At 41.5% G+C, this 19577-nt stretch overlaps 1 protein-coding gene and 1 long non-coding RNA gene across 2 annotated transcripts in view; one reads left to right on the top strand and one right to left on the bottom strand.

The window, feature by feature from the left end:
• Positions 1 to 19577, top strand: part of LOC136883387 (uncharacterized) — a 407793-nt gene that overhangs the window by 223192 nt on the left and 165024 nt on the right. The gene's annotated exons all lie outside the window — the stretch shown is intronic.
• LOC136883280 (uncharacterized) lies at positions 1430 to 19253 on the bottom strand. The gene is made up of 3 exons (XM_067155502.2): positions 19237 to 19253; positions 4079 to 4411; positions 1430 to 2714 (listed from the first exon to the last, which is right to left on the bottom strand). The coding sequence occupies exons 1-3, from the start codon at positions 19246 to 19248 to the stop codon at positions 1650 to 1652; spliced, it is 1410 nt and encodes a 469-aa protein (XP_067011603.1). The 5' UTR covers positions 19249 to 19253; the 3' UTR covers positions 1430 to 1649.

Raw genomic sequence — 19577 nt, forward strand, 5'->3', positions numbered from 1 at the left:
AAGATGGCCGTGACCGGCATGTTGGGAAAGAACACAGGTTTTCGCTTGGGAAAATACCGAATGTAGGGTTCAGGTTCATACCTCTTCTCATTTGTTCTCAGGAGCATGATCAAATACCATTCTAACCTGCATAACAGGAAATGAACCCTCCCTGTTAAAGCTAGCTTACAATGGCGACAGATCTTAATAATATATATGGTAGTATGGACAATATACTCTTTGAAGAAGAATATTGTTGACACAAAGCTAGGAAATCATTTTTCCTTCTCGTCGTATCTTCTGTGATACCCAGTTATTTTTAAGGGGGCACTGAACACCTATTGCTGACTACATTTATAACAGGTGCAAAGTTTTCTGGTGTTTTGTTTTTAAGGTTAATATAATTAAACGAAAATTTATATTCTTGGGAGAAATGTCTAGTCTAGTCCATATACTCTGAGATCCGTTTCGCCATCTCTTCATATCATTCTGTTTTATCAACCTCGCGATGTTTTATTTACTTTTGAGTTAGAAATAGTGATTTGTCTTTTGGGATCCTTTTGTGGCATAATCTCCTGGTCGTTCTATGTACTGATTTGTTTCCTATAGTTTCCCCGTCCCCGGCCCCTTCTCTCTCTCTCTCTCTCTCTCCCAAGAGACATTTTCACCATTACTGGGATGCATTAATTCAATTAGTTGGTCGTATGATAAATTATTGTTGTAACAAAACTGTTACGAAATAAAAGAAGTTGTTCTCAGATTTGACTTATCGGCCGAGTGAATATACATTCTATATTATTCATGTGTTGTACTGTTTATAATAATAATTGTTTTACGTCCGACTAATTATTTTTACGACTTTTCGGAGAGGCCGAGGTGCCGGAATTTGTCCCGCAGGAGTTCTTTTACGAGCTAGTAAAATGGCGTATGGCTTTTAGTGCCGGGAGTGTCCGAGGTCAAGTTCGGCTCGCCAGATGCTGGTCTTTTGATTTGACTCCCGTAGGTGACGTGCCGTCGCGATGAGGAGAAATGATGGTGATGATGACGACACATACACCCAGCCCCCGTGCCAGCGAAATTAACCAATTATGGTTAAAATTCCCGACCCTGTCGGAGATCGAATATGTTGACGTCTTTATTTTTACTAACCGGAGTTTGAACTTTCTACTAATTGAGTGAGTTTCCTCATTTTACTTTTAGAAGTTCTTTGTTATAGCCTTGACTGTATTGAGAAATATTCATTTGTAGTGGTGTAGGAAACTTCCGTCGGAAGATTCACGAGGATGTTTGGTTGATGGCATTACAAAAATGAGGAACATTTTGGGAGTTGAATGGGATGATATATATTAATAATAACAAGATTAAGTTTAGTTCAACAAAGAAAAGCACTGCTTTTATTCAACATTTTTGTATAAAAATGATGCGTTATATAATACATAAAAAACGTGGGTGGTTTGTAGATGAGATGCTGAGATGCTAATAATGATAGCGATTAACAGTGAGACGAGAAACTAGTTCTGATTGTTTTCCTTTGCATGTTTCTTATGAGGAAACATTTTAAGTAATAAGGAACTAGCGACTGAAAGACTTCTTGATGACGTGTATGATCATGGTGTTCGTGGCCAATGACATGATTGATGATGATGATGATGATAATGTAAGGCGACTTTTTATTGTTTGGCGCTGCTGTATGAAATGGTATCGTAAGATGAACTTGGTGAACTGTAGCTGTCTGCTGAGCTTGACCCAGCATATTGTGATCCAGAGGATGGGTAGTTTGAACTAGAAGAGGCATAACTGGAACTGGGTGAGCTGTAGCTTCCACTGTTGGAGTAACTGGAACTAGGGGCAGAGTAGCTTGCACTAGGAGCACTGTGGCTTCCAAGAGAAGCATAGCTGACTCCACTGTACGTACCGGAGGATTTCCCTCCACTGTAGCTTGGATATCCGCCAACGGTGGTGCTTAGGCTGTAGCTGGCGGAGGGACTTCCGATACTTGATCCTCCTGATTGGCTGGAAGATATACCACCGAGGGTAAGACCTCCAATGTGTCCTCCCAAAGATCCGCCGGACAGTCCTCCTTCACTCGAGTATCCGCCGAGAGATCCACTGCCATGTGATCCGCTTGAGTATCCACTGCCGAGTGATCCACTTGAGTATCCACTGCCGAGTGATCCACTTGAGTATCCACTGCCGAGTGATCCACTTGAGTATCCACTGCCGAGTGATCCGCTTGAGTATCCACCAAGAGATCCACCGGAGTAACCACCGCCTTGTGATCCGCTTAAGTATCCACCGAGAGATCCGCCGCCTGAGTATCCTCCGAGAGACGCACCAGAGTGACCGCCTAGAGATCCACCAGAGCCGAGGGAACTACCAGAGTAACCTCCTGAAGATGCTCCACTGCTGCCTCCACCGTAGATACCGAATGTAACTGGACCTACTTTAGAGCCGGTACCGATACTTCCCAGACTCAAACCTCCATAGCCTCCTCCATAACCACCTCCATAACCACCTCCATATCCACCGCCGTAGCCTGCTGAGATGGGAGCAATGCTCAGAGCATGTCCTCCTCCAAGAGAATTTAATCCTCCACCATATCCACCAAGACTCAGACCGTGACCTCCACCAAGTCCTCCAAGGGAAGCTAGACTGAGTCCATGGCCGCCTCCCAATCCAAGACTGCCTCCTTGCAATAAACCAAGTCCTCCAAAACTGCTATGTCCGCCGCCTCCCTGGAAAAGAAAGAAAAAGGCATGAACATTCCAATTAGGGATATATGTTCGTCTGTTGTTGACGTCTCTCAACAAACTTCTTACGTCTACACGGTTAGTGTAAGACGTTCATCTCAAGTAACTCAGAAAAATAATCTGTTTTCACTTTTAGTAATATCTCCAAGGCGCTCGTAATCGAACTTGCTGTACTTCTGCAGTGTCATTATCTGTTGTGAAAGTGGTTCTAACACTGGTTTTTATTTTATTTTATGGAACTACAGTCGAAACAGTTTATTGCGGCATCGCTTATTACGACATATCATATAAAACGGCGTGTTTTTTTTATCACACTTTCGGAATTTTCGGAAAAATGTGTCGACTATAACGTCCAATGTTGATTTTTTGTTTGTTACGCGTTTGGGAATTGCTAACAACAATGAGAAGCTTATTTTTAAACTCTATCTTATTATCAGTAGATTATAGATTTCAAATCAGTCTGTCTGGTAAATAGGTGAGGCAAGCATTGCTGTGAGGATATCGCAAAAAAAAAAAAAAAAAGGAAAGTGCTTAATATTGAAAAAAAAAAGTCACAAATAATATGGTGATTACAAAATGGGTAAACAAGCGTCAGCGTCACCAAGGAACTGGGTGTATTACACTCATTGTTATCTATAATTTGGAAGGACAGACAGAACTTCTCATTTATTAGCCAAGGCCGGTTGCGATTTTATTGATCAGTTTACATTTTTCCTCACTTATTATTTTATATTTTGCTGACACATTGTTGTTGTACGTACTGTGTAAACATTAAAAGAAAATTTTCTCTCAGTTCTACCCCACAATTAGGGGCCGATGACCTTCGATGTTAGGCCTCTTAAAATAAGGAGCATCTACCCCACAAATACAGGACTTATTTCAGTTTTTTTTGTTTTAAATTTATACGTTGATTTTATTATTCACGTAAGCGTGCAACCTAAAACTTACATATACAAACCCGGTTTGTGCGACTATCGCCTATAACGACCGTTAATTGGCTGTCCCTTCGGAGTCGTCATAACCTGTTTCGACTGTACATTGTTCTATATACCTAGCATTAAAGTCATTGGGCAGTTTCAGTTCATTCCTCCGCATAGGCTTGACGTCAGGAAAGGCATCACGTCATAAAAATCGACTCTAATCTACATTAAAGACGATCCCAAATAATTGGGAAAAAGTCAGGAAGAAAAATAGTAGGTGGAGAAGGGGTGTTGAATTACGAATTGAAGGGATCTTGGAATGTGGAGATATGAAAAAGCTCCAAGGGAACGTGAACAGATATCGTCGGAGGTGGAATAAGATTCGTGAAGTCCCTTAATAGAAGAAGCAAGAACGTTAAAGAGACTTACCTGAAGAAGCAGAGATCCGATACCGGCACCATGACCGCCTCCTAGTCCGCCCAGTCCGTATCCTCCCAGTCCTTGACTTCCAAATCCATATCCTCCCAGTCCAACAGCAGGAGTGAACAGTGCACTCTGATGTCCCAGGCCAAGACCTATTCCAGAGCTCAGGCCGGCGCTGCCTCCATGCCCACCGCCGATGCTGCTACTGCTGCTACCAATGCCGTAGCCCACACCTTGCACCGTCCTCTTCTCCTTGTTGCTACTGGCCTTTTCAGGCTCGCTAGGCTTGTCTGCAGCCGGGGAATCGGCTAGGACGAGGGCCACAAGACCCAACACGATCTATGGACAACAAAGCACAACCGTGATGAATGAGCCCTCAGACGTTCTGATTCATTCTGAAAATATGATCTTGAGAAACACATTCATAAGTTAAACACCCTTTAATAATACAGTAGAGTCTCGCTCAACCGACCTTCGCTTATCCGACATTCCGTGTTATCCGACACTGATAGAATTTTTGATGGAGACTAAATTCTGGAACACCCGGAGTGGAGGGTGCGATCGTTGGAACACTAGTGGCCTGACTGCTGGCGGTAGGACCGATTTTTTCTCAAGAACAGGTGGAGCGATTATTCAGTCATTGTTCAGTGTAGTATCGGTTGGGTGCGAATGTTATACTTTCCTCTGTGAGTATGGCGAGTAAACGAATGAAAGTGATTCTTTCTATGGCAGAAAAGCTGAGTGCGTTAAAAAGACTGGACAAAAGGGAAGCTCTTCAAAAGTGGTTTCAGAATATGGTATTGGGCGTGTTACAGTGGGAGAGTGGAAAAATAAAGAGGGAAGGTTCTTAAAAATGGTGCTCTACCAGAGCAACAAGTGAAGCACTGAAAATTAGAAAAACAATGAAGAAATGTGTGTACGAAAAAGTAAGTGAAGCACTGTTTCTTTGGTTCATTCAAAACCGGGAAAAGGGCCTGCCAATATCTGGCCCCATTCTGCAAGAAAAGGCGGTGTATTTCCAGAAGGAAGGGGACCGACCTTACATTTACTGCCTGCCAGTGCTGGTTGGCTTCATCAGTGGAAAACACGGTACGGCATTAGGCAGTTTAATATCTGTGGAGAAAAACTCCGATGAGGTTGTGACATTCTAAAAGGAACGTCAAGTAGTAATACTTGCTGAAGGATTAACCGGTTATCAGATTTTTAATTGTTATCAGACTGGATGAAATTTCAAGATGCTGCCATCAAAAACTCTCGCAGCCCTCGCAGATTTACTGTTCTTGGCTGTAGAAATGTTACTGGCAACTTAAAAGGAAAATTGCTTGTGATTGGTAAATCAAAGAAGCTTAGGGCATTTAAAAATATTTCTTCTCTTCTAGTCCATTACACGAATCAGAAGGCTGCCTGGATGTCTGCTGACATCTTTAAAGACTGTTTCGTTACACAGTTTGTTCCAGATGTAGAAACATTTCCAGCTTCAAACAATCTCCCTACAAAACCTCTTCTTCAACTTGACAACGCTCCATCACACGCAAATGAGCAGCAACTTAGAAGTGGTGACATCAAATTCATGTTCCAACGTGCTAGAAACACTGAAGAGGAAATGTCGGCGGAAACTCCTTTCATCCTTAATTGTTGACAAGTTTCTTTTCGTAAGACATTTGGAATATTTTGGTTCAGTACTGCATGTACTGTACAATTGAATTGATACTTCAATAAATAATGTACCGTAAAACACGTCATTGTTTTAGTAATACAGTATGACCTTCCTGTTTGTTTGAGTTCATATTCAAAGTTATTCTGTATTATCCGACATTTTCGCTGATCCGACATACTCCAGGTCCCGTTTAGGTCGGATAATCGAGACTCTACTGTACTAGTGCACTCCGACATCCACAACACGTTTGCAGTCTTACACTGAACGCCTCATGGAAAAGCCTGTATACGTATGAGATGAAATATTCAAGAAAACTCCTCCTGCCTGAATACAGGCCACTGCTTGTCAACGCATTGAGTGCCCAACACGATCAAAAATGCGTGGTGCAGTGGTTACTATCTGAGAGGCTGTCGCAGTGTGCGCACGGAGAAGTGGTTCATCATCAACAACAGACGAATATACGACAAACTACTGTATGTGTCAAAAATTCCATGGAATGGTCAGGATAAAAATTAATGAAAAAAGGCTGAACTGCTTGAGTTTTGCGGACGACATTGTATTGCTGGCTAATGATAAAGGCGAGCTCCAGTCACAAGTAAGAGATCTTGTCCGAGTCTGTCAACAAAGTGAACCCGTCCAAGACAAAAACCATGCAAAATAAATAGGTTACCACAGGAAACGTGATCATAGAAGGAAACATTCTTGAAAATGTCAGTGAATACATTTATCGTGGCCAGTTGGTTAATATGGCAGGAGATATAAGACCCGAAATCTTCCGAAAAATTAAATAAGGATGGTAGGCATTTGGTTACACCATCTTCAAGTCCAACACATTGGGGTGGGGTAGGGGGTGTGATTAGCTCAATGGTTTAGCTGTTGGCTTCCCACCTAGAAGGCTGAGGTTCGAATCCCGGACGATTCTGGTTCGAGATTTTCATCTCAAGAATAACGCGACGACAGGAAGGGCATCCGGTCTTAAATCCCCGGCCAAAACCAAGATGAGCCTAGGTGGTTCCAGTGACCCCAGAAATAACTGGGATAAGCTGAAGAAACTTAGTTTTTTTAGTACAACACACCAGTAAATCTGAAGAAACAAGTTCATGACCACTGTATACACTTCCCTGTAATGACCTATGCGTGTGAGACCTGCACAGTGAATGAATTTATCAAACGGAAATTAAGAACAGCCCAAAAGGGCATGGAAATGTCTATACTCGGATTTACAAGAAAGGGTAGAGCTTATCATATAAGAACAGTCACAAAGGTCAGTGACATCAACAAGGTGTCCACCTTTAAAAGGCTGTGGGCAGGGCATGTAGCCCGAAGAAAGGACGATAGATGGACCAAAGTTGATCTTGAATGGATCGCAAGAGACAGACACAGACCAAGAGGGAGGCCACCAGATCGTTGGGATAGCGGCATCCAAAAGATCACCGAAGTAAACTGGCAAAATACTGCTCAAGATCGCTGTGTGTGTGAAAAATACTATAAAACACTTCTCTGAGTTGCAGACTTCAAGAGGGCACATCATTCACTGATAGAACTGTCTAGCTGTGATTGTGATGTGTCCGTAAAAGTCCAGAGGTTTAAAAATCAAGAGAGCGTGCTGGCTAAGCAAAGGTCCGATAACTCTGCAATTATGTATTTCCGGACCTTCGTCATACCACTTTGTTTTCTTTCTCTATGCATGAGGAAGGAATCCATTCCTGAAGTTCCACCGTTGAGTTTTGATATATCCTGTATAATTATTCCTTACGATTTTCATTGCAAGTTACGGATCGTGTAGCTGTAAGTTTATATTCGAGAGAATGTGGGTTTCACCCCCTGCATCGGCAGCCCTGAAGATGATTTTCTGTGGTATCCCTTTCTTACGTCAGGCAGATACCGAGACTGTACCTTATCCCGTCCAATCCCAACGTCATCGACTCCCCTGCCCCCCCCCCCCCCGCTCTGCCACTGGGACGTTAAATCGCTAGCAAAAATGCTTTGTCCTAATCCTAACCCACTTTCAGTGAAATGAATCCGGATTAGAATCCGTCGCTAATGGTGATTATCCTGAGTGCATTTTCTTCATATTTTCTCACAGTAATTGTTGTCTGGCTTCTTGGCTGATGGCGTAGAGGCCTTCACTTCAGAGGAGCCTCGGTTCAGTTCCTGTCCTGGCTAAGAATTGTAGTTGCGTCTAGTTAATTATTCTGTGTGTGTCGTCGTAATACATGTATCTCCATTTACACGCAGCACAACACACTATTCTACCGACTACCATGGAAATTCATAATAGCGAATACACCCCTCTACATCTGGTTGCAGTCAGGAAAGGCATCCGACCATGAAATTGGACTTAGTCCATGTGTAGTGCCGACTTAAGTAATTGGGTAAAAGCCAGGGAAAATAAGTTGTTGCTACCTCTCTAGTAAATTCACCGTAGACAAATAGTTCCTTATTGCAAATTCCGAAGTTCCTATCTCAATCCCTAGCGTACATAATCAGTTACGTACCATATATATAGTATATTACAATTGATTATCAATTTTTACTGAGAGAAACAAGGTTATATTTTATTTTTCCACTTTCAGGCGAAGACGTTTGATCGGTCTTTTGTTCTAGTACACAAAGCGAATCACTACAGTTTATTGTATAAATCATTTCTGTATCGAAGTTTAGCTCATGCCGTGACAGTGAGCAATGTTTACTCTGCTACTTCTGGAAACTCCCCCTTCAAAACTCTTTGGTGAAGTGCAATACTGTAATGCCTGTGTACAGTTCGGAAAGGAAGAGCTGTTACTGACTTGGATAATATCACCGCCATGATAAACACACAAGTAATTGGGGCGAGCAGAGATCTAGCATGACTGAGCTGCTGCTTATTGGAGGCACGAGGATGCCTAGAGGGCAGTAAAAATTACAGGTATTTCGTATATCCCATTTCTTGTCTTCGTATGATTATCCTCGACCTAAGTTATGGGCTTATAATATGTATAATTTGTATATAGAATGGTCAGCTCGTTCTAGAGAAGATTTCTTCTTGTAATATTTGCTGCCGTTGACTGCTGTTTACTCTAGTTGATCACCGTCATTTCAGATGCATGTAATAACATGGAGCAGTAAATAATGCAGTAAAATGAAGATATTCGTCGTAAATTACGATGTTCTTCGTAGTCGTTTTGATCATTTAAGTGTGCCAAGGAACTGCCCCTGATCCTCGGTCAGAATATAGCCGGCCTTGTCACATAGGCATCGACGCTCAAGACCTCCCCCCCCCCCCCCGAAAAGGGCCGAGAGAAGAATTTAGAATGTGGAGAGACATGACTGGTGTGCTGTGTGACCGCCCCATATTCACACGACATTTCCCCACGGGTAAGCTCATTCGCATTGTGGGCTGACAGTGAAAAAACATCGTTTTGCTGGAAACATGTGTCTGCAGCATCAGTCTAGGTGTATTTATTTGAAGGCCTGGACTTCGAATCGTTCTCCCTGAATGTTTGTTGTTTAGTATCGCATATTAACTTGGTTCAAGTTTAGGGCTAGGATTCACCACTAGTCAGATCTAGCAGTAATCATTGTAAGTTGCTATCTTGAAACTCCTGCGTTCGATCTCGCAGGTTGCCACGAACTTAAAGCTGGTTTTAAGACCTGATACGGGGTCACTTAGTCTTGTTAAGTCGGTGTGATGAATATTTGATCTATAGATATCCAGGAAGTTTGTAGCGTCAAGGCATTTCGGAAAAGAATTGCGAAATAATGTTTCAGGACTTGACTTGATGCGATACTCGGAATGTGCTGGTTCTAAGCCATATATAGGAACAGCGGGGTACGAATTGCTATACAAAAAGGCGGAATTCTTAGTCTTTTTTTGCTAGTGGCTTTACATCGCACCGACACAGGTAGGTCTTATGGCGACGATGGGATAGGAAAGGCCTAGGAGTTGGAAGGAAGCGGTCGTGTCCTTACGTAAGGTACAGCCCCAGCATTTGCCTGGTGTGAAAATAGGAAACCACTGAAAACCATACTCAGGGCTGCCGAGAGTGGGATCCGAACCCACTATCTCCCGGTTGCAAGCTCACAGCCGCGCGCCCCTAACCGCACGGCCAACTCGCCCGGTCATACAATCTAGATCAGTGGAAGTGCCTATTAGCGATATTTGCTCTCAGACGTGCCAAGCAGTCCTGACGTGAGAATGTGAGTGGCTAATAATTGAACTCCCTATAAGCGGAGGCAGTTATAGATTTTCCTATGCTCTGTCTGGTCTTCATGGGAGAAGGCTGTGATTTTATCCAGATTAAGGATAGATCATTGATATAATCCAGACACCGCCTTATCTCCTAGAGGAACAAAACCCACTAGCGTGTACTTATGCAGCCAAGTTCACCGAGACCTATGTTTTGTGTGGATATCGGTGATAACGGAAGAACATGAATCTGCCAGAAACGTACGATCTTATTGTAACTCGCAATTATTATGAGGTTCGTCTGAGCCGATGGACTCACAAATAAATGACCCATTGATACTGCTCGAAGCCTTTGCTGGCAGGACCTAGTGTTTACAGTGCACTATGTCTTCTGGTATGGGCTAGAGTAATTTTGTTACCTTCATTGATCTGTCTCTATCTTATACTTGGCTTTGACAATGAAAGTGACTGAGGTATGAGCGATGCTAGTAATGCCATTCCTTCTGCAGCCAGTCCCTGCTATGAATGGTGTGAAAATGTTGCTCATAAGGCCGGTTGGTGCATGCATTTCAGTGGGCTTGTCAGACTGATATGCAATAGCAACTTCTGGCTCGGTGAGGAAACTACCTCACTCCTCATTTCCCTAGTACGCCTCTTCAGTGATGCCTAGGCCATCTATGACAGCTGATGGCGGAGCTGTTGATGATCCAACCAGCCTTAGGGCTGAAGACTGAACATACATACGGATACTGCTCGTCATGCACTTCAACAGTGGGCTGATAAAAGAATATTAAATTAACAAGTACTTTTTACCCAAAGGACCTATGTTTCGGTTTGACATGTACATGTTATTTTCAGTATAGTTATTTCGCCAAAATTGATTAATTTTTGGTGCATACGTACACGTACATAGATACAACGCCATTATAAACTGGTATGCCCTTCAGTATTGAGTCTGCAAGCCTCATTCAGTTAGTCACACATTCTCTTAAAATTAAAAGCAATAAAGGCACCGCCACCACCACACGGAACGATAACACTCAGAATGATACATCGGATTGACCGCTTGGCTTTAGATTGCACACAACGTATCTCCGCGTGATGCTACGTATCCTAACACAAACAGCTATGTTCCTGTGATAATTATCAAGTAATACGTTTTGAGTGTGGGAGGCTGAAATAGAGAAACAATTCGTTACCAAACTCTTTGAAAACACTCTCTACTCCCGCCATATCATAGCAAAAACACCCTTGCTCCTTGCGAGTGGTGATGGCCTGAATACCTGCTGCACGGATGTCTTTTTAGAAAGGAATGACGTGGTTAGCACGTAGAATGGATAATCCATTTGGCTCACGGACGGTGAATGCGTCACTAGGTCATGCGTGACTTTGTGAGACGATTCGATTATTTGTAATCCTGCCGGCTCTGTCGAACTTTCAACCACATCAAGATCCAGTTAATCCGTTAACATAGCGGCTTCCCTGTCGTTCGGTATAATTTCGATTCCCAGCTCCGCCATGCAGTTACGGCATCTGGACGTGAAGCTTGCATGCTTTAAAGACCATTGTGTATGTCATATCTGTAAAATCAAAGAAGAATTTGAAAAGGGAATCGCAGTCCAAGGAGAGGAAATCAAAACTCTAAGATTTGCCAATGGTATTTTATCTGAGTTTGAAGATTTGGATAAATAGCTGAATGGTATACACACAGTCTTGGAGAAGAAGTACAAGATGAAAATAAATTATAAACAAAAGTAATGGAATGCAGACGAACTAAGTCGGTGATGCAGGAAATGTTAGATTAGGAAATGAAATCCTGAAGGAAGTAGATAAATAGGCTGTTGTTGCTTGGGTAGTAAAATAACTCACGATGGCAAAAGTAAGGACATAAAATTCAGACTAGCACGAATAAGGAAGTCCTTTCTTAGGAAATGAAATTTGCTCACTTCAAACATTGATATAGGAATTTAAAATGGTTTTGAAAATTTTCATGTGGAGCGTGGCATTATATGAAACGTGGACAGATAGAGAATAGAAGCTTTTGAAATGTGTTACTGAAGAATGCTGAAAGTGGGATGGGTGGATCGAATCCCGAATGAAGAGATACTGAATCGAATTGGTGAGAGAGAACGATTTGGCGAAATTTGACCAGAAGAAGAGAAAGAATGATAGGGCACATCTTAAGACACCCAGGATTCGTTCTATTGGCTTTTAAGGGAAGAATAGGTGGCATTAGACCAAGCCATAAATATGACAACACATTAGAGTAGATATACGATGTAGGAGTTGTGAAATGAAAAGGTCACCATAGGATAGGCTGGCATGGAGAGTTGCATCAAACAAATCTATGGAGTGATAACCCAAACATCATCTATGAAATAATTTTTTCCAGGACTACCAAACTTCACTCATATTTTAAATTCAACTAAGTGTGAATGCTTATTATCAGATGTATTTTTCCCTAAGTGTATCAACAGGGATGTAGATAGCAGCCTACCACATGTAAAAATTCATATTTCTATTACTTAATGAGTCACAATTCATTTTCTGCTAGTTAATAACAATTCGTACTGGTTACAGGTATGTCCTTGAAGTATTTTAACGTATTGAAATAATGAACTCTTAAATAATAAACTTCCGTCTCATTCAAACCCTTGTATTTTCTGTTTTCTCACATAGCTGTGAGACCTGGACTAAATATTTTAGACATAAATGGCATCGATGCCTTTGAAATGTGGTGCTGACGTACGTATGTCTTGGACCGCAAGAAGAACCATTGTGTCCATTCTTCAGGAGCTGAAGATTTTAAAATGCCTTTCATTTCAAAGAAATTGAGGTGTAAAAAGTACTTTTTTAAGTCTTCCTGGTAGCCTTTAGGCAATTAAAGAAGTTTACTGATTTTGATGGCTTTAGATCTTATGGTTCCTGTGGAAAGTGTACAGAGCGAAGGGGGAGGAGCAGTGGTGGCGCCGTATTTAAGTAGCTATTTGAAATATATTTTTGTTGCAGGAACATAACACATCTATACTAATATATAACGAGAGAGACAGTGCGTTTGGTTATAAGTAACGGAAAGTCTCAGAAACTACTGGACCGATTTTGAAATTCCTTTCACCATTTGAAATATAATATCATCCAGTGAACATAGACTATATATCATCCCGGAATATCAGTGTTTCTCGGGTAAGGCAAAGAGGTATGCAATCTGATTAAATCTTTCAACGTGTAGACTACTTCATATACAATTCTGCCTACAGTGTAGAATTCCTTAGCGAAGCACGGACACGTCAGCTAGTATTATATATTTTTGGATTTAGAAACGCTTACTCCATTCAAAGAAGTGGAAAAAATGTGGAATTGTTGATGAGTTTTGACCCGTAAGATTGGTTTAGAGCCTGGAGCGGGTGCACTCAACCTCAAGTAAAACTTTAATATTTATTTATCGTTTATTTATTTATTTATTTATTTATTTATTTATTTATTTATTTATTTATTTATTTATTCTCTCTGTGTGTATCAAACCACGATTTTTGTTTTATGGAGCGAAATTCCAGGTCTCTGAATAATTATTATATTGTTTTCCAGTGTTTCCTTGATTCAACTCTTCAAATAAATAATGGCGTGTAGCCTCCGTAGAGGCCTAGTGCAGGCGACCCGCGCGTCTGTGAGAGTGACGGCACAAATCTCCCAGTCCCCGAGCCAGAGGAGTAAACCATTTTGAAGTTAAAATCAGGAATCGAACCCGGGACCCTTTGAACCTCACTCCCCATTTCCCTAGTATGCCTCTTCAGTGACACCTAAGCTATCTATGACAACTGTTGGCGTAGCTGTGGAGGATCAAACCAGCCTTCAGACTGAATACCCAACATACATGCATGATTCTAAACTAATCTGGTACTACTGGAAATTCAAATACTGGGATATGCTTTCTAATCTACGAGTATAATAATAACACGTGTTTATCCGCTTTCGATTTTGAAGTTAATTAAATTGACAATCAGGAGAATCGAAGTAGCGGTTCTTTTGTCGATACCTTCGTACTTCGAAGTGTTCCTCTTTCATTTTCCCTCTGATTAGTGTTAACAGAGGGTGGCTGCCCAGTTGTGGTTCCTCTTAAAACAACCACCACTACTTCTGTTGAGTGGTCGATGACTCACTTAATTTTGTCGAATTAGTCCAATTATGTCACCAGCGATCTTTTACGTGGAATAGCATGGAATAGACTGGTTTTCTATTCTTAAAAAAAAAAAAAAAAGCGACTACCTCTGTAGGATTTGAACCCGCGAATCCGCGAGTTTGGGAACTAGAGGCCGACACTCTTCCACTGATCCATACACCTGTATAATATGTAATAAAGTTGCCACTATATCCCCAGCAGGCATCAGAGCGAGCGCATGGTGTTTGAAGCACGACCTTATCCACCCTCCAACCTTGCAGCCACACAATTGTGCTTCCTCGAAACACGCCTTGCTGTCACATCTCTTTATTCCTCCACAACGACTTTGTATCCTCTTATCCAAAGCAGTACGCACGTGCTTTAGTTCACGTGGTGGATTTTGGATTTTACATAACTGTAACTGAATAGTTGTAGAAAAACCCAGTGTACCTTAGGACCGTAGAAGTTAAGAAATAATTTCACTTAATATTGCCATTTGTACTTAATTTTATGAAAAAATATTACCTTTGTCCGCCTGTGTGGTGTAGTAGTTAGTGTGATTAGCTGTCATCCCCGGAGGTCCGGGTTCGATTCCCGGCTCTGCCAAAATAAATTGAAAAGTGGTATGACGACTGGAATGGCGTCCGCATAGTCTCGGGAGGTCAACTGAATAGAGCGTGTTCGATTCCCACCTCAGCCATCTTCGAAGTAGTTCTTCGTGGTTTCCCACTTCTCCAGGCAAATGCCGGGGTGGTACCTAATTTAAGGCCACGGCCGCTCCCTTCCCTCTTCCTTGCCTATCCTTTCCAATCTTCCTGTCCCCCACAAGGTCCCTGTTCAGCATAGCAAGTGAGGGCACCTGAGCGACTACTAGTCCTCCTCTCCAGTTGTATCCCCGACCAGTTGTCTCACGCTCTAGGACACTGTCCTTGAGGCGGTAGAGGTGGGATCCCTCGCTGAGTCCGAGGGAAAAACCAACGGATTAAATAAAATATTACCGAAGAAAAATATTTTTAATGAGCAATGGAGAATGGGTGTTTCTTAGCAATTTGGACCGTTCAGATTATGACTGTTATTTAAAAATAGCGTTTCCAATGTATATTGGCCATTACTGTCAGGGAACTTACCTATCTTCCTGTGCGTGCGATTTCATCCACAGTGAGGGAACTACCACTATCGTTACAGAACTGCTGGTAGTAGAAGTGAAACCGTGGTGAAAACGACTTGTCATAAAGTTGTTTTCCGTTGTTGCCTGATTGCTACTACTGAGAACTGTAATTTGTCACATATATCAAGCTAGATGCAGATCTCTTTTAAGTGGTCGACTTGAGGAAATGAAGCTAATATGCCACCTGCTGTAGGTGTGCTTGGGAAACAGCTGTTGCGCTTGAGGGCATTGTGATATAGCCGCTAAAGGCAGCTGTTTAGAATGTGTTTCTTCCCACTCACTGTAGGTAAATACCCTGATGTTCCTTATTCAAAATTTATGTTCGATCGAAATGCTATGTCCTTTCATTCACTGTAGGTTTTAACAGGTGCCGAAATGTCGGAAATTTGACCTGGAAAGGGATCCCTTATCTAGCCAAAAAAAAAAAAAAAACATGCCACTAGAGCCCTTGAAGGGCCTTGCGCTACCAAGCGACCTCTGCTCAGTCCGAAGGCCTGAGATTGCACGACGTATCCTCTCGGCTGTTATTCTTGGCTTTCTAGACCGGGGCCGCTATCTCACCGTCAGATAGCTCCTCAATTCTAATCATGTAGGCTGAGTGGACCTCGAACCAGCCCTCAGGCCCAGGAAAAAATCCCTGACCTGGTCGGGAATCGAACCCCGGGCGTCCGGGTAAGAGGCAGGCACGCTACTCCTACAACATGTGGCCGGCACCCCTTATCTAGCCAGGTCCCTTAAATGTTACGCTCGATCCCGTGATCTTTACTACTTCGTCCTGGAACAAGTCAAATTTTCGGAACTTGCTTCCATTTCTTATTGTTATGACATCAAGATAAATCGCAAGTAAGGCCATGAAAAATATTACATTTGTCAAACATTATACACACGTTCACTCGTTCTTATCATCTGGTTTTCATGTAATTGGAGCCTAGTGGTCTAGCACGTGTGTGAAATCGAACTGAAAAAAAAATAGAAAGTGTAATGTCTATTCTACTGAATGTAGGTACAGTATAATGTCGGACTACGCGACAACTCCGCAAGAAAGGCAAACTCTTTGCATTTTTTTCAATTGAAATAAGGAAACCATGAAAATAAGTATATGATAGATGACCGAGCGAGTTGGCTGCGTGGTACGGGCCGCCTAGCTGTAATCTTGCATTCGAAAGGTTTTGGGTTCGAAGCCCACATCGGCAATCCTGAAGATGGTTTTCCGTGCTTACCCATTTTCACACCTTAATGGAGGCGACGGACGCTTCCTATCCAAACTTAACCCTTCCCTGCCCCATCGTCGCCGACAAACCTGTCTTATTCCGACATTAAAAAAATAACACAAACAAAGATGTGGCTGACGTATTGTAGCTACTGACTATTCACCCGATCTACAGTCGAGGTACGAATCCTTTATACCTGAAAAAAAAAAAAAAAGAGCACATAGCATTAACGAGGCCATCACCGAGCGAGTGACTGTATGTTTTCGGTCACGTAGCTGTCAACTTTCATTAGGGAGATACTGAGTTCGGACCCCGCTGTCGGCAGCCCTGAAGATGGTTTTCCGTGGTTTACCATTTTCTCACCAGGTATTGCTGTACCTTAAGGCCACGGTCGCTTCTTTCCTACTCCCAACCCTTTCATATCCCATCGTCGTCATAAATCCTATCTGCGTCGGTGTGACGTAAAACAAATTGTAAAATAATAACAATGGAACGACATCTGTCCTTTAACCACTGATGAAAATTGTAAATGATGGCTCCTCGCTTGTAATCACGTAGGCTTAGTGGACCTCGAACCAGCCCTCAGATCCAGGTATAAACCACTGACCTGGTCGGGAATCAAAGCCGGGGCCTCCGGGGAAGAGGCAGGCAGGCACCAACCCCTACGCCGCGGGACCGAACCCAGTTTAAGATCTCCAGAAATATTAGTTTTGTCTGAAACGTGTAGGCCCTAAATAACAAAACAGAATCAAATTTCCTCGGATACATATTTTACCGGACGAGATGTAGTAATTATGGGGATATTCACGAATTTAGATTTTCCCCGCGAGCATCGCTGATGTGGAAATATTGTTTGAGTCGTCATGCTATCGAACTAGTAGCGAGCGTGATGGTTGTTGGTAAAGCTTATTATAGGCCCTTATTGATCGGAAAGGCAATGAAATTACTTTTGAAATGAGAATAGAAACATGTAGGGGAACCATCACTTCAAGTACCAGAGGGAAGATGAATCCTGAAAAGAGGGCGTTGAAAGTACCGGCCTTGAAGGAAATATAATGTGCCTACAGTGTCCCTAGTCCCTGAACGTATCAACAGTAACATTACTCTTTTACCGTTTATTGAGGTGTATTCGGTTTCCTCTGCCGCTACTTAATGTTGCATTTATAAACACTAACCCGTTAACGATGACAAGAGCTAGCAAGGTATGAAACTGTGAAACTTTTGAATATTTTAAAAGACAGTAACCTGAGTTTATTTTGTGTATTGTCGCATTGGTTTTGCAATAAACTAACAAGAGAGAAATATCATAGTACGGGAAAATGCATACTGTAACTACATACTTTTCAATTAACTCTGGAATACTAGCACTTGCAATTATTACATTGATGGAAATATATTTGTTAAAAGATAAATAAAATTACTATTATTCACTTAGAGAAAAATGGACTATTATTCACTTAGAGAAAAATGGCAATTGTTGAAGAAATTATAAAGATATATTGCGTTTTACCCAGATCTTAAAATACCACCACTACAAAGAATTATAAATAATAGTGTTAACTTCAAGATATAAACTAAACGAATAATTAAAATGAAAAATAGAACTCATTACTCTTTACGTACAGGAGGTGATGTCCATCCCTTCGTCATGTTCAAAACATTTACGAACACGCAGTAAGCACTCACAGCGTAGCCCTAAGTTTCTAAGATTCAAGTTCTTACTCTGCTATTGAATTGCATTTCAGTTAAATGAAAACAAATAATATCCTAAAATAGGAGCGTGATAGCCGAGTGACATAGTCACTGGCTTATCACCAAGGTGGTCTTCGGTTCGATCCTGGCCAGTCCACATAAGATTAAAAAAAATAAGTCACGTCCTTATCGGCTTTTAATATCCTGAAATATTATTTCCCTACCTGTAGCATAAATAAATGAGTGTATTTGAAACACACTCTCTGGATATGTTTTACTAAGTACTGTTATTTATGATAATAACGAATAAGAAAAGTATATGTATAGCGTATTTCTACTTTTAAGATATTCACAAAATGTGACTAAAACTAACTCAGTATAAAAAATAACACAGTATGGCCGATTTCACTACTATTTTTAACGGAACAATATTTCCTCGTTGAAGCCTTTTCACTCGTTTTTGAACGGCTGTCCTTAGCCGCGAAGAGCAATATGAAGCACTAGAAACACACTAAACTACACTATGGAATAAATCAGAATAGATGTGTTGTGATATAGTTTTCGAACATGTAAATATGTTTTAACAGGAAATTATTTCCTCGTTAAATGGCTTTCAACCTATTTTGAACGGCTCGTTATCAGCGATGAAGAACACTATAAAACACTGGAAACAATTAAACAGAATTGTCACTTTGGATTTCATTTCCTACGTAAGAATGTCGTGATATCTTTTTGAATAATCTTGTAAAATAATAATAGTATAATAGTAAAAGAATATACTGTAATTTGTACATCAGCTAGTTGTTTGTTGAACTTCAGATAACACAGTGTAAACATAATATTTCGAAGTTTGATACCGATTTCACTTCAGTTTTTAATTTGACGATAATATATATCCTCGTTAAAGTGCTTTCAGTCAGTTTTTGGTTGGTTATCCTCAGCCGTAAAGAACACTTCAAAACATTGGAAATCGTGTGCACTTCAAATCACGCAGAATAGCTGTTTCGTGTTATTTTAATGTAAGAGTGTTATAATATAATTTTGAATACCTAATAATAATAGTAATGATGACGAAGGAGAATAGAATATTAGAGAAATTATGGTAATCTTACCAGGAACTTCATGCCGGAGTGTAGTTGTTATCGGCGAGTGAGAAGGAAGAGTTGTCAGGCCGCTGAGAGTTGGCCGGCCCGTTATATAGAGAGTGAGCCAGCCAAGCTGGTGGCTTTCTTCTGCCTCTTCTCTTCTCCTTCCATTCACTGGAATCGAGCTGCCCCACCCCATAACACGCCTCCTCCCTCTTACTTTCAGCATGCGTCTTCCCTTTCCAATACACACCCCAGTTTACACTGAGCTCATTCTTGTATCCAGATGAACGGATTCTTAACCTCACCGTGAGGTCACTGCGAACTTCTCTGTATATGTTAGCGATTTCCAGACAGATCAATTCATC

The sequence above is a fragment of the Anabrus simplex genome, chromosome 11 (genome assembly GCF_040414725.1).
Source record: "Anabrus simplex isolate iqAnaSimp1 chromosome 11, ASM4041472v1, whole genome shotgun sequence".
NCBI lineage: Eukaryota > Metazoa > Arthropoda > Insecta > Orthoptera > Tettigoniidae > Anabrus > Anabrus simplex.